Genomic DNA, 27,941 nt, shown 5'->3' with positions numbered 1-27,941 from the left:
CTGGGCCCCGAGCCTGCTGTTTTCCCATCACCCCGTCCCTGCCCTTCTGGGATGAGCGCAGGGTCAGTGCGTGCCCTCTGCCCCCCACCCCAGCTTTCTCAGTGAGGGACAGTAACGGGGGCTCCCTGAGTTGCACCTTCCAGCAGCCAGGAATCCTTCCCACCCTGAGAGGGGCCCCCACAGACGTCCCAGCCCATTTAGAGCCTGTGCTCCAAGTAAAGGCGGGAAACGGAGCAGACCCAGAACGGCTGACTGGGGTGTTTTTCATTTCATCTTCCAAAGCCGCAATGGCATTTGTGTGATGAGTCCTTTGATTTAAAAAAATTACACCCCTAGGATGGCAAGTAAGTGAACAAACAGAAATAAAACCCATTTGATAGTGTAGCAGGCCTGGAGGTGGTGTCGTCGCCTCGTGTCCGAGAAACCCAGTGCGTGCGATGTGGGTGCGGCTCGGCGCCGCCCCGAGTGCTCTGGCTGCTTGGGTTCCTGGCATGCTGATTTGTGACTTAAGATTAAAATCACATTGCCAGGGATTACCACGCAACCATGACCCTGGCTGCTCCTCCAGAAGCCATAGTTACCCTCTCTCTGCAGTTCGGGAAACAGATGCATCTCGTAGCTCCTCTCTGGAAACAGAAGAAGCCGACGGCCCTGGAAGATGCTCGCCGGCCCTTTCATTATGCCCAGCCGACGACCTCTCTGACGAGGTGCAGAGCTTAGCTGATTGGTGAACAGTGACTGGTTTCCGCTTTGTTCACAGTGGCTAAGTTCTGCACCTGAAGAGAAGGTGAGATGGGGACAGTTAAGTTGGAGCCGCTGGGGCAGAGGCCGCTGCTGAGCGGTCAGCTTGGGGCCGACCGAGCACGATTCTGGAGGACGAGAGCCCGCCTGGCCCCAAGGATGCACTTTGTCCTGTTACAAATGCAAAGAACGTACTATAAAAGTCCACGGAAGTATAAGTCCACTAATTAGACATCTGTCTGAAAGCTCAAATGTATTGAAAGCTTCAAGAAATATTCTTTTAAAAATCTAAAACCATGCGAATCACAAAAGTTGAGTCAAACTATGTCAGCGGTCGGTGGCCTGTGAGCAGGTCCGGGGCTTTTGGAGGAGGCTCCTTGCTGTGATTTGCGAGCGCGGTGAACTGTCTCTTGTATTTGCAGTCCAGGCTCTGTTTCCTGCAGCCGCCCCCGGGACGAGGCCGAGCCAGCCCCCAGCTGAGGCACTGCTTCTCCGGCTGTCGATTGGACCCGCCCTCCGGTGCCTACTGAGCTGATATCAGTTCTCATTTTACACACTGGCTCAGTTCAGCAGGAACAGGAGTCGAGCCCTAGAGCAAAAGCCTTCCTGTCTGTAAGTGCCCAGAGGCTCGGGAGCCGGGACTACAGCCACGCGAGGACGGGCCGAGAGTGCGCGGCGGGGGTGCCCCTCCATGTGTGTCCTGTGTGCGGGGAACGTGGAGTCACAGAGCTGTTCTGACACGAGAGGAGGGAGCTTCCGCCCGCCAAGGCGGAGTGCGTGTGTGGCGCGGGCAGTGCACGCCCCTGTCACGGTGCAGTGTGGCCCGAAAGCAGTCCAAGTGAACGTGGACGTGAAACGGGCTGCCTTCCTAGCGCCTGTCTGTCCTGTCAACGAAGACCACGTTACGGCCGCCGGCTTTCACAGCCGTGTGCGAGCGAAGCCGGTGGCACATGGTCCAGCTGTAAAGCCCGTTCTCGGGGCTGTGAGATGTGGCCGGTCCCCTCCTGTCCTCCGCTCGCAGCCCTCTCTCCAGAGCCGAGAGCACCAGGCACGCAGAGGTACTTGTTTACAAGAATTCCTCTGTTGTGACCGGGCAGTAAATTTTATTGCTGTTTCCTTTGCAGGAAAGATCACAGAGAGATTCTTTTTCATACATCTCCTCCTCGCCCTAGTGGGACCAGGATCGCATTGACCCTGGACATCAAAGGAAGGATTATGGGGCTGCTAAAGCCATCAGCCGACAGCCATGTGCATGCCTGGAGTGACTTCCCCAGAGGCTCTCACAGTGGAGCTCGTGTAAAAGGCACGTCCTGGTAAACGGTCTCCTCAGGGCTGTGTGACACCTGTGTCCCCACCCTGGAGATGCCACCTCAAGATCCTGAGTCTCAGTGGAATCTCCTCTATGAGTTAAGGCAATTCTTACACACAGATGATGGCGGATACACCTGAGACCTGTCAGAAAACCTGCTGAGCCTTTTCCTTCCATCCCCTCAGCATATGGACATTCGTGCAATTCCAGAAGAGCATCTGTATACGGGGACCAGTGAGCACCATATGCCATCCTCCTCTGGGTCATTTCAGAAACATTTTGTACAATTATTTTGACTGATGTGTCCATTTAGATTTTTTCCAAAATTTTTTGTACCTTTTGTTCAAAGTGCAGATGTATTAATAATAAAATGTAAAGGATTAGTCTTTTTGTATTCGTGTTTGCTTCTGAATTTAATACTGTTTTAAAAAAGGGGGGCAAGTGTGTAAGGAAAGGTCACACTGCACTCTGCGTCCTTCCTCACACCAGTTTCTGTGTAGTTCTCAGGGTGGCGGTGGTGCTCCCCGGAGGCCGCGGGCGCCTGCTCCCGACTGAGGCGGGCCCAGCACTGTCAGTCTGTGGTGGTGTCACCTTCCTCTCCGACGAATGTTTGACGTTTAAAAGACAAACTGAGCTTCCAGCACTGTCTGAAGGCAAAGGTGACTTTAAAAGGCCCCACAAGCCACAGCGCCGGGCGTGGTCGCGGCCACGCGGTCCCGCCCGGCCCCGCCCCTGGGGGGAGCGCGGCCCCGGTCTGCCCTTCGGGAGCTCTTGATTTCCGAAAGTAGCTAAGTGACTCATTCTAGAAGGTCCTGTAGGGGTTTGGTCTTGGCTGTTCGTGTGCTCTGCGTGTGATGGCATGTGCTTTGTGTACCGTATGGACAGAATAAGTGATTTGTAAGTGTGAGCGCGCCGCCTTCTGCGGAGGCCAGGGATGCGCGACGCGGCCTCCCCTGCGCGCGGTCGGCCCGGCACGTCCTGGGGCTGCGGGCCGGCGGTGGTTTGGCTCCGTGCCGTTGTTCCGCAAGTTAAAACCGCTGAGGCAGAGCCACGCTGCCGCAGGAGCCGTGTCGCACAAGGACAGCTGCTCCCCGTGTCCCCGGGCCCGCCGGTCCGCGCTGGAACTCGAACTCGGGGTGACCCGCAGGTGGTGGTAGCCGTGGGCGGGTCCTTGTGCCCCGGCTTGTGCCTGTGGTGAGGGAGGGACAGACGGCTCCACCCAGCCTTCCTGCCTCCCTCCAGCCGCACGGAGACCCACTTCCTCCCCAGTCCTGTGACCCCTGGACCGGCCCCCCCAGCTTGTCCCTCCAGGAGGAGAGCGCGCTGCGGAGGAGCCGAGGCCAGGGCCTGGCGGGCGCTGCAGGATTCCAGGCTGACCACCAGCCAACCAGGAGGCAGAGGGTGGAACCAGCACTCGGCCTGTGCGGTAGGGACCTGCGCCGACACGCGGCAAAGCCCGGTGCGGGGCAGTCTGCTCGCACAGGGTCCCCTGGGCCACGGCTGGCCTCACCAAAGGCAACTGTAACCCACTGGGCAGCTGAAAAGCAGAAGCTGGGTGACTCATCAAGGGCCAGTGTTTTCAGAGCTTTACGTTCTAGGCCAACCACCTCATCGTATGGATGGAGCCGGCCGCGTGGGAGGACGAGGCGCGTGGGAGGGAATCCGCCCAGGACTTATGCTCAGCAGACCCGCCCTGCAAGTGAGTACCGTCTGTTCCAGCGTCTTCTGCCAAACAGAACTCTGGGTGTCCCAGGCCTGGGGCCTCACACGCCTTCCCAAGAAGTCAGGGAGGGAGATGCTCCCCCTGGCACTTTGCCAGCAGGTGACAAGTGTGGTGGCTTAGGGGCATCCCCTCCCTCCCCAGGGCACCTTTGACTGCACCATCTCAGGGTACAGGGGTGGGGGGGCCCTCTGTGTAGGGCCCAGTCGTGGCAAAGACTCCATACAAGGTGCCCAGATTGGGGTGAACCCAGGTGTAGACTCAGCCCCGGGTGGGGGCTGGGGAGCTAGGGGGTCTAAAGCAGAAGGGCCCAGGGGTTTAAAGGGCTGCCTGGACCTCCCAGGGCAGTGCCCAGCGGCCAGACTCAGTGAGGAGGGCTCTCAGCCCCCCAGGCTGCTGTCTTGAGGACAATGACCTCGCCCTCCCTGGCTGGGCCCTGAGGGTTTACAAGGTGGAAGGGAGGAGAAGCTGGCCGAGCTATTCAAGGGTGAGGTTTTATAGATCTTTTCCCACCCTTTGGTGCTGTCTGGGAGATTGATTGGCTAATAAGGTATTTCTGTTCCAGATGACTAGAGGGTGTGAAAAAAGAGGGAGGAAGCCATCAGCCAAGCCTGGGGGCGGAGAAGCCACCATAAAACTACAGACATTCCCAGGCCCAGCGCCAGCGGCTGAGCATCTCTCCTGAACAGTGGGTGGCAGCCGGGCTCCCTGGCATTCGAGCAGAGGCAAACCTGGCAAACCTGGCCCTGGTGGGAGGACCAGCCACAGGAGCCCACTCTTGAGGGCTGGGCCTGAGAAAGGGGGCTGGTGATGGTACCAGAAACGTGTGTGTGTGTGTCTGTCTGCCTGTCTGTCCATCCGGGAATGCGAGTCAGAATGCAGAAATGCAGATGAAGGCCTCTGACCACACATTTTCAGCTACTCTAGGCAACTCCCATAAAGCTAATCTGGGCAAGTGCCATTTGAGAAAAAAACAAGCTCAGGGGTTTGTCTTCTCAGCCCCAAGGACTGAGATGGGACAGACTGCTCCAAAGACCTGTCCGAGGCCCCTCCGTCACCTGCCTGGGCCCTCAGCCTTTTCTAGGGGCTCAGCAGCTTCTGCTTGGCTGAGGGGGACAGGCTGGGGCTCCCTCAGCTGGGTGCCTGCCTGTGGGGGACAGAGCTCGGGCCCCGAGGCGGAGCCTGGCGGCCGATGCCCAGACAGCTCCTCCTGGGGGGCACAGTGTGATTTCTGTTTCTTAAACCTTATTTGTGTTCCTCCTTGCAATTTCCTCCAGCTCAGGCCCTTGGGGGTCGCCCCACCACTGAGAGCCCAGCCCAGGAGGTGTTGCAAGTGCAGTGGAGCGGGCCCGCAGCGGGGCCCTCACTGCCCTGCCTAGGGTCCCAAGTTCCAGAAAGTTCTTCTCCACTCTGTGAGGTCTGGCAGAACAGGCCTTGGAAGCAGAAGTATGTGTCCTAAGACTGATGAGGACACTTGTGAAGATTTGAAAGGCAGGAGTGAAGGAAGTCTCCCGGGTGAAGCCCTCTGATGCCTTGGGTTTTCACGATCCAACTGCGTGATTTACGTCTCCCAAGACTGACGTCAGTTACGTCTAAGGAGGGAGGCTCGAGAAAATGCCAGTTATGGAGATAAATAAGCAACTGGATAGGAACCATTTTTAGTGTTCGTCGTTGCGGTGGTACAGCTATAAGGGTGTGTTCATGATGGGTGGTAAAGAAAAGGCTGGACAGACGGACAGACTGACATCAGGAAGGTTGGTTGGGTCACGGCCCCACACAGGCTGCTCCACCTGGGGGAGCGGGGCTCGAAGCCACAGTCCTCAGGCCATTGTCTATGTTGGGGAACCTCTTTTTCTAGGAAACTCTGTGTCCAATACTAGAACGTAAGTCCTGTGAATAAAATGCCACCGTGCTGGTGGAGGATCAGGGCCTTCTCAAGTTTCAGGTGCGCTGGGGGCCCCCTTGCCCTCGCAGCATCATTTTAACAGTGAGCCTTTCGGAGCAAACACGCATCTTCTTCACAGCTTCTTTCTGCATTCGTCCAACATGCAAACAAACAGAAACAGTATGTGAACAGAAAGCCGTTCTTCCAGGTCCCTTCTCTGAAGCCATCACTGGGAGGAGACTGGCAGCAGGGACTCTGAGGATGTGCCCCAGCCAGCTCCTGTCTGCGGCCTGGCTTGTGCGCAGATGGGAGCAGGGCGCACACTGACCTTCCCACGTAACGGGCTGTGTCAGGCTTGGCGTATGCATGGAGCCTGACCTCCATTTTGGTGGCTCCGTGGTCTGAATGTCACACAGCTTGAGTGGCAGTGGTCACTGTCTCCTCAGGCTCCTTCATTCAGATCCCAGCCCTGGAGATGTCATCTGGGTAACCTTTCCGGGCTTCTGTTTCCTCATCTGTAAACCATCGGCAACTTGGTGAGGTGGTTGTGAGAATTAAATGAATGAATTTATGTAAAACCCTGGTAACGGGCCCTGGCGTCCACTCTCAAGGTACGTGCTACCCTCTGATTGCCGGTTTGATGTACTTAAGCAGCCTCTGCCGGTGAGCCTGAGTCGCTTCTGGGGGGCAGCTGTTTGAGGCTGCCCTGCAGTAGAACGCCCTGGGCGTTGTGCGCCTGCGCAGGTACCGGCGTATCTGTGGGGTTGTGTCTAGATTTGTTCACGGTGGGATCCACGCAGCCTTCAGTGGGCGGAAGGGGGGAGCATCTCTGAAGAACTGGCTTTTTGTTGCTGAAGAAAAGGATATATAGTTTAAAAACTAGTATGTATGTATGTATTTTTAGTATTTGCTGAACCCTGCTCTATTTTGGGGGGGGGAGGGGAGGTAATCAGGTTTATTTAATTACTGTTATTACTTATTTTAATGGAAGTCCTGGGGATTGAACTCAGGACCTCGTGCATGCTGAGCAGCTGCTCTCCCACTGAGTTATACCCCCCTCCGTGTTTAATTTTATTGTAGTAACACAGACATAAAAGTTACCCTTTTCACTGTTTTTCAGTGTACAGCTCAGTGGCATTAGGTATGTTGTAGGGCAGCCAGCACCACCCTCCAACCATCTCCAGAACTTTTTCACCCCAAAGTGAACCTTCCACCCCGCCTCCCCAGCCCACGGCACCTGCCATTCTACTTCTTGTCTCTACGAATTTGACAACTCTAGGTGCCTCATGTGAGCGGAGTCGTACAACAGTGTCTTTTTGTGACTGGCTTGTTTCACTTGGCAGAATATCCCCAGGGCTCATCCCTGCTGCAGCGTATGTGAGGACGTCACGTCATCCCTTTTCAAGGCTGTGGATAGGCCACGTTTTGTTTACCTGTTCCCCTGCTGATGGGCGTTTGGGTTGTTTCTACCTTTTGGCTGCCATGAACAATCCTGAATGATGTGGACGTTGTTGGACCAATTATCCCTTCGAGTCTCTGCTTTCCGTCGTTTCGGGGATGATATGTCTAGAAATGGAATTGCTGGAGCATATGGTGATTCCGTTACCATGTTGCTCCCAGGATGTATACATTTTAAATGTTACTATTTTTGTCTTTTCCAATGCGGTATGGAATAATAATTGATTGCACTCCTCTTAAGCTGTAAAGTGTTTTCTTTTTCTTTTTTTTTTTTTTTTTAAGATTTTCAAAGACATTTGCGTTTCTCCTTCTGTTCATCGTGCATGGTGTCTGCATCCCTGGCACGTAAGTCTCTGGATTGATGGTCTTTTTCTTACTGATTTTCAGAAGAGCCACAGAAGTTAGGAAAGTAGCTCTTTGTCAGGTGTTGCAGAGACTTTTCCCCAGTGTGTTATTTGTATTTAGACTTTGCTTATTTGGTTCTTATTCCCGGCTGGTCAGTCTGTGGGGTCTGAGTTTACATTTGCATAGAAAGGGCTCCCTTCCTGGCCTGAGGGCTGCAAACAGGATTCCTGGACCCTGCCTCAGGCCCCTTCCTGAGAAACATTCTCACCTTCCTGTAAAGGGCTAAGAATCCTCCCGGAGCAGTGACCCAGAGGCTTCGAACCTGCGGACCCGGGCAAGGACTTGGGTGTGGGGGCTGAAAACAGAGTTTATGTGAAAGTCTGCAAACCACAGGTGGGCAAGAAATTCTAAACGAAATATAAGGACATTCTCTCTACATTTTGGGAGTGGGAGTCCTGATTTTATAAACTGATTTGTACTGACCCGAGTGGCAGACTGTCTCCCCAGGGCGGCAGCAGCCTCCCCAGCCAGCTCCGTCACTCCTGTCTGTCCACGCAGAGCTGCAGGGGCGGCCTCTGGAGAAAACCCTCAGCCCTCTGGGTGCTGACGAAGGGACGAGGACTTCCAGTGGATGTACTTGCTTTCTCAGCACCACCTCTCCCTGTCGACGGAAATGTCTTTATCGTGTACTAAATCCCTGTGCAGATTAATTCAACAAATATTTCTCTGGCACCTATTTTACGCCTGGAACTATTCCGGGCGCTCGTAGTGGAGATGGTCAAAAAAATATAAAACCTGGAAGAAAGAAAGAGGAAACATAATACATGAATAGATTACCTGGGGTCTAGAACTGTTACGTATTAGGGGCAGGAGCCGAGGTGTTGCAGGATGAGGGGTGGAGAGTGGGGTGCCGCTGTCGCCAGGGTGATGGGGGAGGCTTCGTGGAGGAGGTGAGGACACGGGAGCAGTGAGGGAACCGGCTGTGCACGTCTGGGGACAGTGTGTGCAGGACAGCTCACACAAAGGCCCTGGGTTGGAGCGTCTGAGTAACTGCCAGGGGCCCGCGTGGCTGGAGCAGGTGGGTGCGTGGAGGGGTCGGGGGGTCTCAGGAGATGAGGTCAGAGAGTACCAAGGGGTCCGTACTGTGTAGGGCCTTGAAAACCATTTTACGAATGTTGGGTTTTACGGAGTGAAGAGGGTGCTTCTGCAGTGACAGTGGTGCGACATCACGGCACCGGAAAGGGATGGCCTAGGCTCGCGGCCAGGCTGGTGACGGCGTCTGTCTGAGAGTGGGGGGCGAGAGACGATCGGACGTGGAGTGGGGGTGGTGGGACTCAAGAGCACCTGCAGAGCTGGGCCTGAGCCACTGGGATGCTGGAGTTACCAGTGACCGACGCGGGGACTGTGGGGTCTGGGGGAGCCGGTGGAATCAGCTTTGGCTGCTAGTTCAGTTTGGCACGGTCGCCTGACCTCCAAGTTGAAACACCCCGGGCTTTCAGGTCTGTGTTCCGGGGAGGGGTGGGCCCCTCTGCACACAGGGCGCGTGGGAGGAGGGGCCCAAGGATGGAGGGGCTGAGCACGGCCCAGCCCTCTGGGACTGCGGAGAGGCCCTGGAACGTTCCACCAGCCAAGGGCCACTGTCAGGGGTCGGGCGCTGCGCAGAGCGGGGCGAGGGGGCCTGAACTGGGGGCTGGGGTGCCGAGGAGGGCACGCACGGCCCTGACGGGGACGCCTCCGTGGGCAGCCTCTCCTGGTGCCACCGAGGTGCTGCAGTGACTCGAGCTTTGAACACGTGTCCGTACGCGCCACTTTCAGAACTTCCTGGCTCTCCTTGAATGTTTGCTTTTCCGTATGAATTTTGGAGTCAGGTTATCTAGTTCTCCTTTTAGGATCCTATTAAGTCTAATTTATCTAAGACACTTATTGCCCATATCCAGGATGCCTTTCAGAAGGAAAGAACCACCAGTTAGAGTAGTGGCTCTGAAATTAAACGTCTGGAGAAAGTCCCCTTTGTTGTCGCTGGGCTGGCACCTAGCGGGGAGAGGCCGGGAGGAAGCCCCCGCTGCAGAGACGTGCCTGGTCCCCAGGGTTAGCAGCACCGCACTCGCACTGGAGAAACCCCTCTCCTGCCTTTTCTTGCTGAGTGTTGGGCTGTTACGTGGCACTCAACTGTCTGAAATGCTCTAGGGGTTTGTTTTCTGTGTGAGTCCATTTTCTGCTTTGTGAATAAGTTCATTTGTGTCATTTTAGAAGATTCCACATAGAAGGGATATCATGTGGTCTTTTTGTTTCTCTCTCTGGCTGGCTTCACTTAGAACGAGTCTCCAGGCCCATCCATGTTGCTGCAGATGGCGTTATTTTATTCTTCTTGTGGCTGAGTAGTATTCTATTATATAAATATACCACAACTTTTTTATCTAGTCACCTGTCAGTGGACATTTAGGTTGCTTCCACGTCTTGGCTGTTGTATCCAGTGCTGCTATGAACATGAGGGTGCAAGTTCTCTCTTCAAATCAGTTTCCTCCAGATACATGCCCAGGAGTGGGAGTGCTGGATCATAGGGTAAGTCTGTTTTTAGTTTTTTAAGGAACCTCCGTACTGTTTCTGTTAATGGCTGCACCAAATTGCATTCCCACCAGCAGTGTAGGAGGGTTCCCTTTTCTCCATACCCCCTCCAGCATTGTTTGTGGACTTTTTAATGATGGTCATTGTGACTGGTGTGAGGTGATACCTCACTTGATTTGCATTTCTCTGATAATTAGTGATAAATGGAGCATTTTTTCAGGTGCCTATTGGCTATTTATGTCTTCACTGGAGAATTGCTTTTTTTAGGTCTTCTACCCATTTCTGGATTGGGTTGTTTGTTTTTTTTGTAATTAAGTTATATGAGCTGTTTATATATTCTGGAAATTAAGCCCTTGTCAGTCGCATCTTTTGCAAATATTTTCACCCATTCCGTAAGTTGTCTTTTTGTTTTGTTTATGGTTTTCTTTGTTGTGCAAAAGCTTGTAAGTTTCATTCAGTCTTACTTGTTTTTGCTTTTATTTCTACTGCCTCAGTAGACTGCCCTAGAAGAACACTGCTAAGATTCACGTCAGAGAATGTTTTGCATATGTTTTCTTCCAGGAGATTTACAGTGTCTTGCCTTACGTTTAAGTCTTTAAGAAGCCATTTTGAGTTTATTTTTGTGTGTGGCGTGAGGGAGGGAGTGCTCTAACTTCATTGACTTACATGCTGCTGCCCAACCTTCCCAGCACCACTCGCTGAAGAGGCTTGCCTTCTCCATTGTGTATTCTTGCCTCCTTTGTGAAAGATTAATTGCCTGCAGGGGTGTGGGTTGTTTCTGGGCCCTCTTCTGCTCCTGGACCCACGCGTCTGTCTCTGTGCGAGCGCCGTGCTGTTGTGATGGCTGTTGCTCTGACGGGGCTGTCTGACGTCTGGGAGGGCTATTCCTTCAGCTGCGTTCTTTTTCCTCAGTGCTGCTCTGGCGATTCTGGGTCTTCTGTGATTCTGTATAAATTTTAGGATTATTTGTACTAGTTCTGTGAAAAACGTCACGGTAATCTGATAGGGAACTCTTTAAATCTGTAGATTGCTTTGGGTAGTGCGGCCATTTTAACAGTATTAATTCTTCCAATCCAAAAGCATGGGTTATCTTCCCATTTGTTTAAATCATTTTAAACTCCTTAATCAAATCAATTTCCTTTTATACACAAAGAACTATGAGTCTTTCCTTCCTTGGTCAGGTTTATTCCTAAGTTTTTTTTTTTTATTCAATTTTAAAAGGAATTAAAAAAATTTTTCCTTTTCTCTTATTTCATCGTTAGTGTAAGAAATGCGAGACTTCTGTATTTTAATTTTGTATCCTGCTGCCTTGCCAAATTCGTTTCTCAGCTCTAGCAGTTTTTGTGTGGAGGCTCTAGGGTTTTCTATATGTAGTGTCACATGCACACAGGGACAACTGTACGTCGTCTCTTCCCATTTGGATCCCTTTTATTGCTTTTTCTTGTCTGAGTGCTGTGGCTAGGACTCCAATACTGTGTTTACTAGAAGCGGTGAGAGTGGGCATCCTTGTCTTGTTCCAGATTTTAGTGAGAAGGCTTTTAACTTTTCACCATTGAGTATTATGCTGGGTTTGGGCTTGTCATAAATAGCTTTTAGTATGTTGAGGTATGTTCCCTCTGTACCCATTTTGGTAAGAGTTTTTATCATGAATGGTTGTTGAATTTTGTCAGATTCTTTTTCTACATCTACTGAGATGATCGTGTGATTTTTTTTTTCCTTTCTTTTCTTTTGTTGATATGGTGTATCATGTTGACTGATTTGCGTATGTTGAACCATCCTTGTGTCCCTGGGATGAATCCAACTTGATTCATAAATCATAAATTTTAAAAAGCAAACTAACCCTACAAATGTTATGAAGTCCTGATGAATAACAACCTGTGTATGAACGGGGCCATTAATGCGTTTTGTCCCTACAGTTTTGGGCTCTGTTCTCTTTGATCCAAGTACAAGGCTTTGGAGAACGCAGAGGCTTTGTGAAGGAATTGGGAAATACTACAAACAGGCTGAGGTGAGTCAGGACAAACTCAGCCCCTTTCTTCATGTCCACAGAAGTTGGTGACAGCTTCCATGACAAAAGTCAACACAGGGGACGCTTTCTCTACTCCAAGGGAAGCAAATGAAAGTAATGATGATGGCAGTTGTGATCAAAGTATTTTACCAGTACAGCTTTTGTAGTGTAACATCTCTCAAAAGGAAGGCTCAGGTCAACAGGTTTTGGAATTTTCCAGATCTTTAGGTGGATCCATATACCAAAGCAAGTAATTCCCCTAAAAGCACAACCTCCGATACAACAAAACTTTATTCATATCACAAACGGGAGGCAGGAATGAGGGAGATTCGAACATTATTAACACATAAATCCAGTGGACATAAAAGAAAGTCTTGACTCACTCAACACACAGGGAATAGACAAAAGAGCACAAGAATAAACCTGAAAGGAAAAAAGTATCTTCAACTGATACGAAACAAATATTACCTTTGGGGTCACCAATTAATTCTTCATTAGAAATCTCCAGTGCCCCTTGAGTTACCAAGACAGCCGATACATCATCTCCGTTTCTAGAACATACCCTATACCTCAGATACGAGCTCTTCTGGTAACAGCGGCGCTCAGGCAGATAAAGCACAAAGAGCCCCAGGACCGGCTGTGCTACGCCGCCGAGCCGCGCGGCTCTCCGCAGCAGGGCCCGCGCCTGTGCCCGCCCGTCGCCGCCCCGGCCACTGGGCTTGGGAGGGCCTTGCTTCCCCTGGGCCTGCTCAGAGGGCGCCCAAAGGAAACCTGGGGGCTCCTGACTCTCCTGGATGAAGAATGTCTTAGGGGAGCAAGAGAGAGTGGCTTTATCTCAAATCCCTGTGGACCGAAAGAAGCACCTGTAACAATTATCTGACTTAAAAAAAAAAGATCTGTAGAAAAGGGCTAAGTTACTTTCTAAATTGATCAGTGATTCATGACCAATTTCTTGGTCTGAAGACTTTGAAACATCCAAATAATATAGTTGTGCATCTTGGTTTGCTGTGGAGAAAAAAAAAAAGAGGAAAGAAAAATCTGTTCTCCCATCTAAGCCTTTTCTTTAGTGATTGACATCCAGGCTGACCAGGCACAGGGAGCTTTGAAACCATAATCCAGCCATGAGTCAGTAAATCTGACTGAATTCGGGCTGCAGCACCTGTCTTCTCATCTTGTAAAATACGCGCCACCAGAGCTGGCCAGATGTTTATGGCGCACCCTCACAACTCACAAGAAGTACCCAGTCTGTAAACTTGGGGCCAAGAAGCGGCCACACCAGCCCGTGGCGTGGCAGCTCACTGGCTAACCAGCCTGCGCTAGGCTTGCCCCCGCAGCTCTGCGAGGAGCTCTCTGGCCAGTTTTCTCGACCCCGGGGCATCCACGCCAAGATGATCCCATCTGTACAAGGTCTGATCCAGAAAACCAACAATCTCGTGCATTATCTCATCAGTCCGCGCCATCTGCAATGTGGACAGAAGAGAAGGCAAATTAAACCCCTTTCCAGACAGATTTCGTCTCTCCGTCCACTGGACCAACCGTAACCATCCTGCCCCTGAAATGCAGCCACAATCCTATCAGCTCCAAAGGGCTCTTGCTTTGTTCTCAAGGTGATGAGCAAAGAAATCTGTTCAGAGGTTAGCCACCGAGTGAGCAGTCACCTCCCCACGTTCGCCCTCTCCTGACTGACTGACCTTTGACTCACAAGGGCTACAGACAAATGCTGCGTTTCCTGGAACGCCCAGCATGAGCTTTGGGATTATTCGCTGTGGGGAGCAGAGGCACGTGAACGTGCTGTGGCTTGACTTTCTGCAAAAGATCACCCTCACATGAGAACTGGAAAATGCTGGAAGGAAAATGCCACCTATTTTCACACAGTTTTTATAAACTGCATTCCTGGGCTGGTGACCTGGGCACACTGGTTTTTTAATAGGCACCTGAGGTTTTTACACTTGATTCTTAAGGGAAGCAGGAAACACAGGAATTGTCAGTTCTGCAAAATACAGCCTTGGCTGTTGGTGCCCGAAAGTGCCATTTTCCTAAGAATTTCAGTTCTGCAAAAAGGGAAGGGTGAGAATCTCAGTTTATCTCGTGAAGAATTTACTGTGATTTTTAGACACAAGGGCATTAAGAAGCTGTTTTTGAGAGTGATCCACGTTCATTTTTTTTCCTTTAAACAGGGAGCACACCATGAATTTGCACGTCATCCTCGCGCAGGGGCCGTGCTGGTTCCTCTGTGTTGTTCCAGCTGTAGCCCGCATGCTGCTGAAGTGACGAGCACCACATACGCGTTTTTGTGGGTGAGTCAAATGTTTAAAGTAGCCTGCGCAGCCCAAGGTCAGCTCCCTCTCCACGTCCGCACGTGATCCAGCCGCCCTGTTCATCCAGGACTGTCCCAAAGCCCAGGCCGTGAGTCAAGGCACCCTGTCTCCGCTGCACGTACCGAGTGAGTGGCAGCCCCGGGCGCCCTGGACAGCATCGGGCTCCTGGCGGCCGTGCAGGACGAGAGGCTGAGTGGGAGGCAGGCTGCCAGACTGGGCGGGGCTCACTGAAGCTCCTGGTGTCTGTGTCACCATCTCTTGGTTTTTACTCAGAAATCACAGATGCTATAGACGCTCTTCGTGAATGAAACAACGTGAGTGTCCCTGGGATGCCTTAACAGAGTTAATTTACTACCTTGAACCCAGGTGAGGGAAGGTGGCTTCCAGCTGCAGGGCCCAGCGATCACAGGGGCTCCCCAGAGCCGGAAGCAGGGTGGCGCGCCATCACGGACGACTGTGGAGGTGGCCCGGTGGACCCTCCCATCATCTTCGTGAGTAGCTCAACCCCCACGTTCCATCCTGGTCTCCAGTCAAACACAAAACCCACCTCACTGCCGCTGAGGGAAGGGAGCTGCACCCCCACAGAGCTCAGCCGAAGCACGTCTGGGTGGGGACTAGACTGATTTTGAGCTCAACAGCTGTAGATCTGAACTTTGTTTCAGATTCTGGCTCACTTTTGGCTGCTATTTCTGTGGTCCAGCGATAAGACAGGAGAGGGAGAGAAATGTGAAGTCAGGGCAGGATGGGAGGCAGGAGAGGACGGGCCTCGGTGGGGTGGGGAGGGATCCAGACACCACTGGGCTGCGTGTGCCCCCCGTCAGACAGGCTTGCAGGAGAGGAGAGGGAGGGGGCCAAGAGGCGTCGCAGCCAGAGAAGCGGGAGAACAAGGGCAAGGGTTCTCAGGAAAGAATTAAGTGGCACCTGAAAAGCTGAGCGGGAGTCGTGCAGGCAGTTGGCTGGGAGCGTCCTGCAGCAGGGGTTGGGATGCGGCACCACGTGATGAGGCCAGGAGACAGGGCCCCTTTAAGGTGAAGGCAGAGCCTAGGCCGCAGGGGTCAGCTCCAGGATGGCGGGATGGCGCAGATGACCACCAAGTGACAGGGCTCAGACGCCCCGCCCTGCCCCCGATGCCCCCGGCCTAGAGCGAGCTCGGCTCTCCAGAGCAGAGGCCCAACAAGAGGACTGAGGCCAGGCCCTGGCTCTGCTCAGGACTCAGGGTGGTGACACCAAAGCCGCTGTAAGAGAAAGGCTGTCACCCCGCTCCCTCCTCCCCCTCTGGTCCCCCACCCGCGCCCCGCTGAGCAGACCCGGCCCAGGTTCCCCCCGGGGCTCCCGGGGGAGGCACCGCAGCCCCGGGGCCTGGGCGGACTCCCTCCGTCTGCCCTGCGCGCAGCTGCACCAGCTGGAAGGCCTGCGACCTATCACGCGGCCGCGGCAGGAGGCCTTCGAGGGTGTCTGAGGGCAAAACGGTCCTGGAGCGTCAGCCGGGACAGTGCCCGGGAGGCGCGCTCAGCTGCGGGGTGAGGGGAGCAGCGCATAGAGAGGAGCACTGGCCTCTCATCCTGGAATGAATTTTTTGCAGCTGAGCTGACTCGTGAACTTGAACGAAGCCGCGTGGGGTTCTCCGAGGCCGGGCCAGCTCAGGTGGAGCTCCGCAGCGCTGACAGACAGCTGGGGCTGAGCTGTTCTGTGGGGACCGGTCGCCCGGCCTCAGCAGCAAGCCTGACTTGGGGGCGCGATCCAGGTCCTTCTGCCCAGCAGCCACTCTCGGGGTGGGACGTGAGGGTGGTGTGCTGCGAATGCCACCTGTTTCCTGGAATGGGGCGCAATGTGGCTGGAATGACGGGAGCAGAGACCTGGGTGTCTCCGGGGGGCTTTCTCTGCGTTCTCTATCTCTTGATAGTAACCTTTGATACACAAAGGTTTTGATCTTGAAGTCCAGTTTATCTGTTTTTTTCTTTTGTTCCCTGTGCTTTTAGTGTCATTATTCAAGAAATCCTCACCACGCCCAGTGCCATGAATGGCGCTCATGTTTGACTTGGACGGTTCTTTACCCCTCACATCAGTTGGGCTTCAGGAAGGATTTCTCTGTAATTAGCAAACTTTTAAAAAATTAACAAGGAAAATTCTGTGAGCCGCCGCAGTGGGCACAGTCTCACGTGAGTCTTGTTTCTCCATGAGGAGGAAGAGCTGTGCACTGTACCTGGAAGAGGAGAGCCCGGGACACAGGAGGCCAAGCCTCACCTGGGGGCCCTGCAGCACACCCTGCGACCTAGGGGACGTCCCTTCCTTTTCCTGAGCCTCCCTTTCCCCTTCTGCACTCCGGGGTCTGTCCCCGCTGTCTCCTCCCTGCCTCTCCACCCAAGCGGGCAGCATCCTGGTACACAAACTCTTCAAAGGCCTGGCCTTTGGGTGGAGAGCCCACCTTCCACCTGGGCTGTGAGAGAGAGGCAGGGTGCCGGAAAGGAGAGACTCACGAGGGTGATGACGTCCCGGGCCATCGCGCGGCCCCCCGGAGCCCAGAGCAGGAAGTTGAGCAGGAGGCGCCTGGTCAGCTGTTGACAGGCAGGCGGCCTGGGGTCTCCCTCTCCGCTCTCTCCAGCTGCCGCCAGCAAATCCCTGGCCGAGGGGGTCGGACTTCCGAGCAGCCTCCCGAGGTGGCTGAGCACCGCCTTCACCTCCACCTGGGAAGTGTAATTCAGAGGGAAGAGGTGTGGGAGGAGTCGGGCAGGCAGGGCTCTGGGATGACTTAGTGCTGTGAAGCAAGCCCCGGGAGAGGACCGGCGCCCGGGGAGGGCGGGCGGAGGCCGACCAGGCCTGAGCTTACACACGGCTCCCCACAAACCCAAATGGGCGTAATGGAAATTTCTTGACTGACTTTCGTCTTGCTCACTAAGCAGCCAGGGCACCATGCCAGGAATTGACTTTTTTTTGTACGAACGGAAATGGATAAAAGTAGTCAGATTTTTACATTGTGGGAAAAAGAACAAAAGACTGCTTGGAGGCTCGCTCACTATCACGGCCCAAATCAGCGACAGCCCGGGGCGCGCGGACCTTCCCCGGCCGGTGTTCCGGTAAGAACGGGCTCGCGCGTGCACCTGTTTTGTTTTAGACACTGGGCCAGTCTGTTTATACATAGTCAAAGCTCAAGCAGAGGGCACAAGTCACATATTAATGGTGATTATTACAGGTGTGTGGATTTTTTTTTTTTGCATAAAACATTTATTTTGTGCCGAGACCTCTGTCTGCTTTAAGAATGTACACTGAGTGGTGACTTGGAAAACAAAACAAAACCTGAAAGCCGTAGATCCCAAATGCCACATGGAACTCATGAATAGCTGTGTTCTGTCCTTTTCGAAAGAATACTTGGGCCCACTCAGAAAATTCCCATGACCAATTTTATGGATTTTGTGTGAGTCGTTTTTTTCCTGGAAGTTAAGGCCTCATTCAATGAAGTCTGTCATAAACTCCAGGACACTAGGAGTGCTGTGTGAGCTATTCTGACCACAATACGAGATCGTGAGAAACTGCACCGCAGGGCTCTTCCATGGAGGACGGCAGCATCCCCTCCGCCTCCCTCCCCTGACGGCGTCTATGGGGGCCCAAGGCCGCCCTGCCAGGGACCCGGGTCTACAGCAATGTCAGGGCGTCGCCTCCATATGCATCTTCCTGACTGGCGTTTGACTCCGCCTTCCTCCCCCCTCTCTCATTCCAGACCGTCTCCCCCTTCGAATGCCTTCCTCACATGCGAGTCACTTGAGTGCTTCCTCATTTTTTCAGAAGAAAAATGTAAGCTTTCTGTTCTAAGTATTACTTTCTATCCTGCATTATGAAACTTCATACACACAAATAAAAAGGAAATAAAATGACTGTAACTCCATGATTCAAAGAGACTTGTTAAAAGTGAGGCTTAGTCCCTGTCCTCTGCTTTCTGTGCACTGTGAACACATCATCCCTGTCCACAAGGTACTGTGTTTCAGAGTTTTCACAGCGCCCTGGAAGCAGTTCACCATTACCTGTAGTACGTGTTCTGTGATAACAGAATGCTATTCTCTGGTTATAACGCACCACAATCCATTTAGCCAATATCCGTACTATCGAAAATGCAGGCCATTTCCAATTACTGCCATTACAAAAATGCTGTAACGACCTTCTAGTACATAAGTCCTTTTCTGGCTCTAATTACTTCCTTAGGATAATTCCTAGAAGTAGAATGAGAGCGTTAAACAGCATGAACCCTCACCTAATTCTTAAGGGTATACAAACATATTTTTTTTTTATCATGGCTCAATTCAAAGTTAGCAAAAGAAGATGAACACCGGGTGGCAGAGAAGGTGGTTTGCAGAGGGAGAAGGGGCGTCTGCAGGCTGTGCACATCCCAGGCAGGGACAGCTGCTCCTTGCCCCCACCCCCTGATCCTGGCCAAACGGAGGTGACGGTTCCAGCCAAAGTATACTATGTGTGCTGTCCAGCGCCGCGATTTAATTATGCCTTTTAAGGCAAAGGCACAGATACTGTCAAACTCAATCAGATCTTCCAATAATCATGCTTTCAAAGGCAGTTCAGTTTGTCAAGTCACTCAACAGACCATCAAAGGCATTCAAGCTCACAAAACCCAGGGGAGTGACCAGTTAAACTAGGGGAGCCCCCTTGCTCCCCAGGATGCCACACAAACCGGTGCCTCAGGTTGAGCACCGAGAAGATAGAGGCTCTGGGGTCATAAACGGATGCACAGCAGCAGTCACAGGCAGATGGCTACCTCGGGTGAATGGCCAGGAAGGAGGCAGGCGTGCTGGCACTAAGCTACCCTGAGTAAGAATGATGCGTATGTTTTACCAAAACAACAACAAAAAGACCAGCTTCACTAGCAGAAAGATGTGCCAATGCAGAACCATCTAGAAAGTCACTCTTGTTGGACACTTCACTTCCCTGTACTTCAAAAGTAACCCTCTGTCATCTTCTATGATGGATATAGAATTTAATATACAACCTAGCAATTTAGCTTATACAGAATTAAATATAGAATGTATATCAAAAGGCTCTAGAAATCATCAGTGCTTCACCTATTTTAAATATTATTAAATGTAAGACGAAAAATTAGGATTTTCCTTAGTTTAATGTGATATTTTAAGAGGGAAGTTATAGCAGGCTTTCTTTTTAATCAGCTAGCAGTCCTTAAATACATGTTAATTTCTAAAAAAAAATGTTATTTTTGATCCAGAATAATCACTAAATTTAAATTCTTAAAGTCCCAAATTCTTTTCTTTCCTACTATGTAACATGCCTTTAAACAAGTAAACTATACAGATGTATCTGATTTGGTCTGCCTTTTTCTACCAACAGAAAACATCAAGCAAATAGAACTGCCCTCCACATAAAGAAACCTGCTCCCTTTAATTATTAAAATCGGCACACAGCGCCGGTAGTTGAACTTCTAAAAACCAGCAGATAAATGTTTGCAAGGAAGGCGCCAATGCCTTTAATCAAAGCCCTGCTGCTGTAATGACTGTATGCCACACAAAGGAACAGCGGTCTTTGCCGCAGACCGTTAGCCGCTCCTGTGCTTTGCTGCTCTGTTATTTAGGAAATGGCCAAGTCCTTTTTCAGAAGCTAAGTGGTTAATGTCATGTGGTTACTTTGGTAAGAGTTCTACACAAAGCCGGTAATGTGAGGATCTACTGACCCATCCAAGAAAGGATTAAGTTAAGACAGAGGCAGACACAGCCCGGCGGCTGATCGGAAAGAGGACGGTGCGCAGACCCCCGCACAGCGCCCCCTGCAGGGCGCGGCCCCGGGACAGGTGTGCCTGAAAATGGGCACAGACGGCAGCGGACGGAGAGAGAAAATGACGCAGGGGACAGAAGGGCTGACCCCGATCTCCTCCGTGCCTCCCGGGAGAGCGGAGTGGTAGCACCCACCCCCAGCCCACCCATAAGCGCGGGAGCACCCCGCGACCAGGGGCCCAGCACGCACGCGCTCGTCCAGGCGGGCGTCCACACGTGCACGCCACGGGGCCTGCGGGTCAGTGAAGCCAAACCCTCTGCAGGGCCCCTTCCTGCAGGGGCCTTTCTGCCCCGAGAGACCCACGCCGAAGGGCACACGTTGTGGGCCCTGCCACTCACCATGGTCTGTGCTCTCTGCTGAGGCCCGTCGCCTGGGCTGGAGCTGAAAGCCAGGAGCCACAGCAGGGCCTCCGGGGGTTCGGCGTCGCCCACCGATGTCAGTAACTGCTCAGCCGCGATGTCAGCCCATCCTCCAAAGTGAGCCAACAGAAACCAACTCTCAAAGGGGCCTCCGGAGGACCTGGAGCGGAACCAAGACACATGGCGGCTGGGTGGCTTCCTTTTTTTTTTTTTTAGGTTCTTAAAGCAACTCTAACGTTTGCAAATGGTTGGCTTCAATTGTTCTTATCTGCTGAAGTACAACTTGCAAAGGAATAAAAGTTAGATTCAGAGAAAGCTCACAGTGCCACCCTGAACTCATCAGAGGGCTTTCAAAGGCCTGCCTCTCAGAACCCTATGTTCCCTGAGGACCTCAGATATTTAAATCTTTACCTCCAGGGACCATGAGTGAGTGCAAGCCTCTGAGAAAGGAAGCTTCTGGCCCACGACCAGCAAGAACGATGCAAGATGAGAACCTGCAGGCTCGCAGCTCTGCCTTCTGCGTGGCGGGCACAGCTGGGCTGCTGTGCAGAGTAGGGCCACCCAGCCGCAGGGCAGCCACCCAGGCAGCCCAGAGCAAGAAAGGAGGGGCTCCCTGGGGTCCAGCTGGAGACCAGAGAAGGGATGCAGGCAGAAACACGCTCTGTTTCTTCTCTCGAACACAAGGTTCTGCTCTGTATTTTGGCGATCATGAATTTTTAATGAGCTGTATATTGTATTCTTTCCTGTCATCACTAATACATCAATGCTGAAAAGTTAAAGCTTTCGTGAAGCTATCCTGTCACTCTGGGAACCGGGAGGTGCAAGAAAGAGTAGAATCTGCTTAAGGCGAGGACCCATTAATCTGCACTGTGACAGGCCTGGCAGTTTGACATCTCCCCTGGGAAAACAGAGCAGGAGCGGCCTGAGATTAAGTTAGAGCAGACTTTTCCTTCTGAACCGAGAAAGCTCCCAAAACAAGGAGAGCTCTGGGCTCCTGTGCAGTGCTCAGTCTTTGCTGAATGTGGGCGTGTATTCCTCTGCTTGGCCTGTGGAATCCCCAAGCTCTAAGCACTGGCCCATCTCCCCTCGTCACTGCGTTCCTCCTGTCGGAGTCCTCCCTGAGAACAAGTGATGAAACGTTCTGAAATCTGCACTGCAGAACAATAGAGAGAAAGGAAGGGGAGTGTCAGTCCTCCTCACTTGTCCCCACAAGGGGGGCTGATGCCCCACCGGCCACGTGAGCTGTGGGCTGGGTTATGTCTCAAAAGCAAGGATTGGGGTCCATGGGGCCTCTTTCCTGTAGACCCCACAGACGAGTAAGCTGAGCAGCGGGGCTCACTCATGCTCCCTGCTCCCAGGTGGGCATCACACCTGGATCAGGCAGGGCTCAAAGCTTGCCTTGCAGAGATGGGCCCCAGTCACTCTCGTTCTTCTTAGAAGCTAAGTGTGCAAGGCAGTCCCATGTGGCTGGTGACAAAGCGGCCTAAAGCTGCTCACAGACCCTTCCCTGCAGGTGGCCCTTGAAGTCTAGTTAGGGCGGAGCTGGGGTTAGGCGGTAACCCATGAGGTTTTGGGTCTAGGTCCTGTTCTTCTCCAGAGACAGGCAGAGAGCGTGCATGGGGCGGCCAGGGCGTGGCAGATCATTCACAGGGTTGGTGCTCTCATCCCCACTTAGCTGCCAGTTCTTTCTGTCTCTCCTACTGGTGAGAGTCTTGATAGGGGAGGAGTGAGTAACTGACACTCAAACCTGCATCAGCGATGACACTGGCCACAGTCGGTGGCTCAGCAAGGAGATTACAGAGAATTTCAAGAAGGAAAAGCGGCCAAAGGAGTAGACATCCTAGTAGGCTAGACAGACAATGAGTAAAAGACTTGTACTCTAAAAGCAAGGAAATTAAGAAGGAATGCAAAGGGCATTATGTTCCAGAGAACTTCGCAAAGCCTAAATGTGGAAGCTTCTAGAGAAATAATGCATATAACAGGGTACCTGCTATCATGTTAGAAGCTAATTTATGTCAGAATGGATTTTCTAATTTTAGACAAATTCTTATTGCTAAAAGAAGGAAAAGAAGCATCTCATCCTGTTGTGCAGGGGAGCTTGGAATGTCCTTCCCCAGAAAGGCAGAGAAGCCCGCAGGACCCAGAGGGGGGCCCTTCTCACTGTGCCGGGGGGCGCCGCTCTTCCTTAGTGTCTGTTCCTTTATTGTTACGGTTGCATATGGCAAAGGCTAACACCAGCCCTCACACGGAACAGCTTCTACGTGAGTGTTTACATGAGCAGACCATCGATCCTGAGCTGCCAGGAGCGGTCTGTGCAGCTCTGGGCCCCCTGCTTCTTACTCAGCAGTGTGCTCACCTGTGTGGGGACAGCCACAGACCAGGACGGGCAGACCTCCTTTCACTGCACTTCACAGATAACTGTGTGTTGTTTTTTTTAAACTGAAAGTTTGTGGCAACCCTGTGTTGAGCAAGTCTACGGGCTTCATTTTTCCAATAGCATTTGTTCGCTTCCTGTCTCTGTGTCACATTTTGGTAATTCTCACAGTATTTCAAACTTTTCCATTATTATCATAGTTCTTACAAGGTGATCTGTGGTCAGTGATCTTAGATGTCACTATTGTAATTGTTTTGGGGCACCACGAGCCGTGCCCATCTAAGACAGACTGTGTGTGTCCTGACTGCTGCGCCAGCCGGCCCTTCCCCCGTCTCCCCCACTCTCCTCGGGTCTCCCTATTCCCTAAGACACAGCAACACCGAAATCGGGCCAATTAATAACCCCCAATAGCCTCTACATGTTCAAGTGAAAGGAGGAGTCACACGTCTCTCACTTTAAATCAAAAGCTTGAAGCAATTAAGCCTAGTGAGAAAGGCGTGTCTAAAGCTGAGACAGGCCGAAAGCCAGGCCTCTTGTGCTAAGCAGTCAGCCAAGCTGTGAATGCAAAGGAGAAGTTCCTGAAGGAAATGAAAAGCACTGCTCCAGTGAACACACAAATGATAAGAAAGCCAAACAGCCTTATTGCTGATGAGAAAGTTTTATCAGTTTGAATGGAAGATCAAACCAGCCACAACATTCCCTTGAACCAAAGCCTACTCCAGGGCAAGGCCCTGACTCTCTTCGATTCTACGAGGGCTGGGAGAGGTGAGGAGGCTGCAGAAGAAAAGTCTGAAGCTAGCAGAGGTTGGTCCATGAGGTTTAAGGAAAGAAGCCATCTCCATAACATAAACGTATGAAGGGGAGGCAGCAGGTGCTGGTGGAGAGGCTGCAGCCAGTCAGCCGGAAGCCCTCGGCTCAGACACTACTGAAGACGGCCACACGAAACAGGTCTTCCATGCAGACAATATACTGTAAGAAGATGCCACCTAGGACTTCCATAGCTAGAGAGGAGAAATCAACGCCCGCCTTCCAGGGACAGACCAGCTCTCTTGTTAGGGACTAATGCAGCTGGTAACTTTAAGCTGAAGTCAGTGCTCATCTGTCATCCTAAAACCCCAGGGCGCTTAAGAGTTATGCTCAATCCGCTCTGCCTGTGCTCTGTATACGCCAACAGAGCCTGGATGACAGCACATCTGTTTACAACATGTTTTACTGAATATTTCAAGCCCATATTGAGACCTACTGCTCAGAAAAAAAAGATTCTTTTCAAAATATTACTGCTTATTGACAACGTGCGTGGTCACCCCAGAGCTCTGATGGAGAGATGCAACGACGCTAATGTTCTCCTGCCCGCCGACGCGACGTCCAGCCTGCAGCCCCTGGATCAAGGAGTTACTGTGATTTTCGAGTCTGATTATGTAAGAAATACATCTCACAGGGCTAGAGCTGCCTCAGACGTGGCTGCTCTGATGGATCTCGGCAAAGTCAATTAAAACCTTCTGGAAAAGATTCACCATTCTAGATGCCCTTAAGAACATTTGTGATTCATGAGAAGAGGTCAAAACAGTAACATTAACAAGCGTTTGGAAGAAGGAGATTCCAGGCCTTCTAGATGACCTAGAAGGATTCAAAGACTTCAGTGGAAGTAACTGCAGATGTGGTGGAAACGGCAGGAGAACTAGACGTGGAGCCTGAAGACGGGACCGAGTTGCTGCAGCCTCAGGACAAAGCTTTCATGGATGAGGCGAAGAAAGTGGTTGCCTGAGATGGACTCTACTCCTGGTGAAGGTGCTATGTTGATTGTTGAAATGACAACACAGGATTTAGAATATGACACAGACTTAGCTGAGAAAGCAGTGGCAGGGTTTGTAAGGACTGACTCCAATCCTGGAAGTAGTTCTGCTGTGGGTAAAATGCTACCAAACTGCACTGCAAGCTACAGAGAAACTGCAGCATTTGTGATAGGAAGAGTTGACTGATGTGGCTGACTTCATGCTGCCTTTGTCTTTTGGTAGAGGTAAGGATTTGTTACTTGCAGCAGGTAAGGAGAACAGCTGGGATCCTTCCCAAAGCACTGTCTCCCCAAACAGCAAAGCCGGGCAGCGTTTAAGCTAAGGGTACGTGCACGTTCATGCTGTCTTATTTTAAGAATTGCTGCAGCTACTCCGACCTTCAGCCACCACCACCCTGTCAGTCAGCGGTCATCAATGTCCAGGAAAGACCCTCCACAGCAAAAAGATTATGACTCACTGAAGGCTCAGAGGATGGGTAGCATTTTTTTATCAGTAAAGCATTCTTAAATTAAGTATATTGTTTTTGTTTTTTCAGACATAACGCTATTGCACACTAAACAGACTACAGGGTAGTGTAAACATAACTTTCACATGCACTGGGAAAGCCAAACAGTCATGTGACTCGCTTCACTGCTGTGGTCTGGAACCAAACCTGAGCGATCTGGGAGGTGTGCCTGTAATGCCTTCAAAGGGAAGATAAGGATCCAGAGAAAGCATGTGTGAAACAGACCTGGGGGGCGTCAGTGTTTGCTTACCCTTGAGTTTCGTCTTCAACTATTTCTTTGAGCATTTCGGAAATACGTTTCAGTGGCCGATGCCACAGTCCCTGTGGGATATCTGTGGGTGGAGAGAGCGATCAGAGAGGAGCTGAAGAAAACTCAAACCTATTAGAAATTATCTGCAGCTGAGATCAGAAGAGCTCTTTTCAGGGGAAAGCACTTAATTTTCCTGGTCCGTGGAACCCACTCCACCACTCCCAGGCCTGGAAAGAAAGACCTTCCAGCGATACACAGAGCTAAACTTCAAAGGCTCTCTAACTCAGGCACACGGGAGTAGACGAACACTGCGCACAGGCGGCCCGCCCGAGGACTCAGAGCTGCTATGCTGCGGATGCCCGAGGTTTTTTCTTTTCTACTCACCCACCCTCGCTTCTGTTACTGATAATCTGCGATTTCAAAATACATGGGAGACTATAATTAAATAGTCAACAAGGAATTAGAAATGAGCTGACCAACTGTTTTTCTGATTGTGATGAATTTAGAACATAATTTCAGGTTTACAGTTAAAAAAAGAAGGCCAGAAAATAAAAAAACACGGGTACCATAAGACAAATGTCTTTTCCTAAGTTTTTCTGGTTTCACAATTATCCCATGGTTTTAAACACTTCTGAGCATGTATGTATCTGTAGTTCTAAACAACATCTGACAAAGGTTATCACATTTCATGCAGTGATAGTCTTAATTAAACACACAAGAAAGATAACATAAGTAATGGAGTAACCACTACCACCCCACAACTGGTACAGATTAAAGAATCATGAATTCTCGCTCTCCCTCTTCTGAATTCCTGTAACTCCTGATCTGCAGCCTTTGAAGGCATTTTCGTTTTCTTCTTTTCATTAGTTCACATACTTATTTGATGTCTCCTTCACTGTAGCTCCTGGATAGCCAGGGCTCGTAAGTGATTCATCTTTTATGCCACTGACTTCACAGTAGGCACAAAATCAATTTCTGAATAGAATATTCCACTGTTAAACACACTTCAACTCTGTGAGTGTAATGCTATTCTTTGCAAAAGTAACATGCAGAAAACTCTTCTGGGAACCCGCACAGGAGGGTCCTGTACTTGTGCTTGAATTTAACTTACTGATTTATTTGTGGACGTAAGTCTCAGAGAGAGTCACACGAGGGAAAGGTACCTAGGCTGAGTTCATGCCCACACGCCACCTTAGCCTTTTGTTCAGATTCCCAAACTTAAAAAATAACAACTCCAGTACTTTCTCTGGAGCTCGTGCAGCCGCTCACAAAGGCTGACCGCAGGCTTTGCTGACCCGACTTAGGCTGTGAGGCGTGCTCCTGGAAGGTGAATGACTGACCTTCCCATCTTGTTATTAAAGTCTTTCCACCGGATTCCCACAGGTTAATTTTCACGAAACTGCTGACCAGAGACCCCAGCAGGCCTGTCACCACCCCCAGCTCCAGCGCCTGAGAGGACAGGGTCAAGTGGGTCACTCTGGGAGAGAAGCTGCATCTTTTAGAAAAAGGAAGAGGAATTTAGGTTTTGTAAAATGCCCTGAAACTTTCTGAATCATTTACTTTCATCAAAAGAATCTACTTACACAAGCCTTAGGAAAAAGGCAGGCAAAGAATGGCATAAAAAGGAAATACTATGGGTTCTTCTACCCTTTCCTCTTCTCTTTCCTTCCATGGTCAGATAAAACGCCTCCTTCCACGGCAGAGTCTGGGCTTGTGTTAGTGTTGCCTTTCCTTCCGATTTCAGGTTTTAGAGGGGAAGGATGTCTGCAGTCTCTGTTTCTCAAATATTTCCTGAACACGAGCTCACAGGCATGTTAACAAATCAACACCTGCTGAATTAGGGCAGAAGCACCACTGCCCCAGCGTCCCCACACCCACGTCTAGAGATGGCCTCTGGAAAGCTGGCGAGTGCAGTCAGAGAGGCTTTGGTCCAGTACACTTACTGAATTCTTTCAAAGGCCTTCCCTTGGCTTGGCTGGGAGAAATTTCCCATTCACTCATCATTTTATCTTTTCTTTTGCAACAAGGGACATGGAGTAGAAAGAATGAAATACAAATAGATGTACTGTGTAATTCCAAGTCAGCCAAGTCTCAGCCTGCCCCCGGTGTCCCGGTGGATCTGGCTGGCACCAGCAGAGGCCTGTGTTTTCCGGAACACAAGCCTATCACAACCCAGCAAGGGGCTGTGTTTTTTCCTTTTTTCTTTCTTTCCATAAATGAGCATAACTGGGAAGAGTCAAGCAAATTCTCATCAAAATCCACAGAATGTGAGACCCTGAGAGCTCAAAGGGATGTTGGAGATGACCGATTTCATCTCCCTTGCTCTGGAGGTAAGGAGCTGGGGGGGGAAGGGTTGTGGTTTATCAGTGTATTTTCCCAGAAGTTACTTTAATATGGGCAGAATCAACCTTCACGTACCTTTCGGGCGTTGGAGTAACACCATGACAAGAGATGGAGAAGCATAAGGAAAGTAGGTCTTGAGTGCAAACTTCGGCTACGAGAGAATCAAAAATTCAAAACTGCATGA

General features: G+C 51.2%; 2 protein-coding genes, 1 long non-coding RNA gene and 1 other non-coding gene across 14 annotated transcripts in view; 2 read left to right on the top strand and 2 right to left on the bottom strand.

Moving 5' to 3' along the window:
- AOPEP (aminopeptidase O (putative)) overlaps window positions 1-2,049 on the top strand; it is a 325,297-nt gene extending 323,248 nt beyond the window's left edge. For 3 of the 6 annotated variants that reach the window (XM_072959171.1, XM_072959170.1, XM_072959168.1), the window contains one exon: window positions 1,866-2,049. The gene's annotated coding sequence lies outside the window, so the exon portion shown is untranslated. The other 3 variants (XR_012071833.1, XR_012071832.1, XM_072959169.1) reach the window with 3 other exon arrangements.
- Window positions 2,050-12,304: 10,255 nt separating this feature from the next.
- Window positions 12,305-27,941, bottom strand: part of FANCC (FA complementation group C) — a 183,718-nt gene continuing 168,081 nt past the window's right edge. For all 6 annotated transcript variants that reach the window (XM_072959173.1, XM_072959174.1, XM_072959172.1 and 3 more), the window contains 5 exons: window positions 27,833-27,908; window positions 25,415-25,496; window positions 20,472-20,652; window positions 16,827-17,033; window positions 12,305-13,491 (listed from right to left, as the gene is read on the bottom strand). In XM_072959173.1, the coding sequence (XP_072815274.1) occupies window positions 13,348-13,491; window positions 16,827-17,033; window positions 20,472-20,652; window positions 25,415-25,496; window positions 27,833-27,908 (690 nt within the window). In that variant the 3' untranslated portion in view covers window positions 12,305-13,347. The remainder of the gene's footprint in view (window positions 13,492-16,826; window positions 17,034-20,471; window positions 20,653-25,414; window positions 25,497-27,832; window positions 27,909-27,941) is intronic.
- On the bottom strand, window positions 14,201-14,309 carry LOC116279982 (U6 spliceosomal RNA). Its single transcript, XR_004189306.1, has one exon. It is a non-coding gene; the product is annotated as a U6 spliceosomal RNA (small nuclear RNA).
- LOC140695966 (uncharacterized) lies at window positions 17,030-20,459 on the top strand. The gene is made up of 3 exons (XR_012071836.1): window positions 17,030-17,423; window positions 18,065-18,138; window positions 19,693-20,459. It is a non-coding gene; the product is annotated as an uncharacterized lncRNA (long non-coding RNA).

This window comes from Vicugna pacos, chromosome 4, assembly GCF_048564905.1.
Source record: "Vicugna pacos chromosome 4, VicPac4, whole genome shotgun sequence".
In the NCBI taxonomy this organism is placed as follows: Eukaryota; Metazoa; Chordata; class Mammalia; order Artiodactyla; family Camelidae; genus Vicugna; species Vicugna pacos.
The sequence above is the reverse complement of the archived record's forward strand: the minus strand, read 5'-3'. Positions and strand labels throughout refer to the sequence as shown.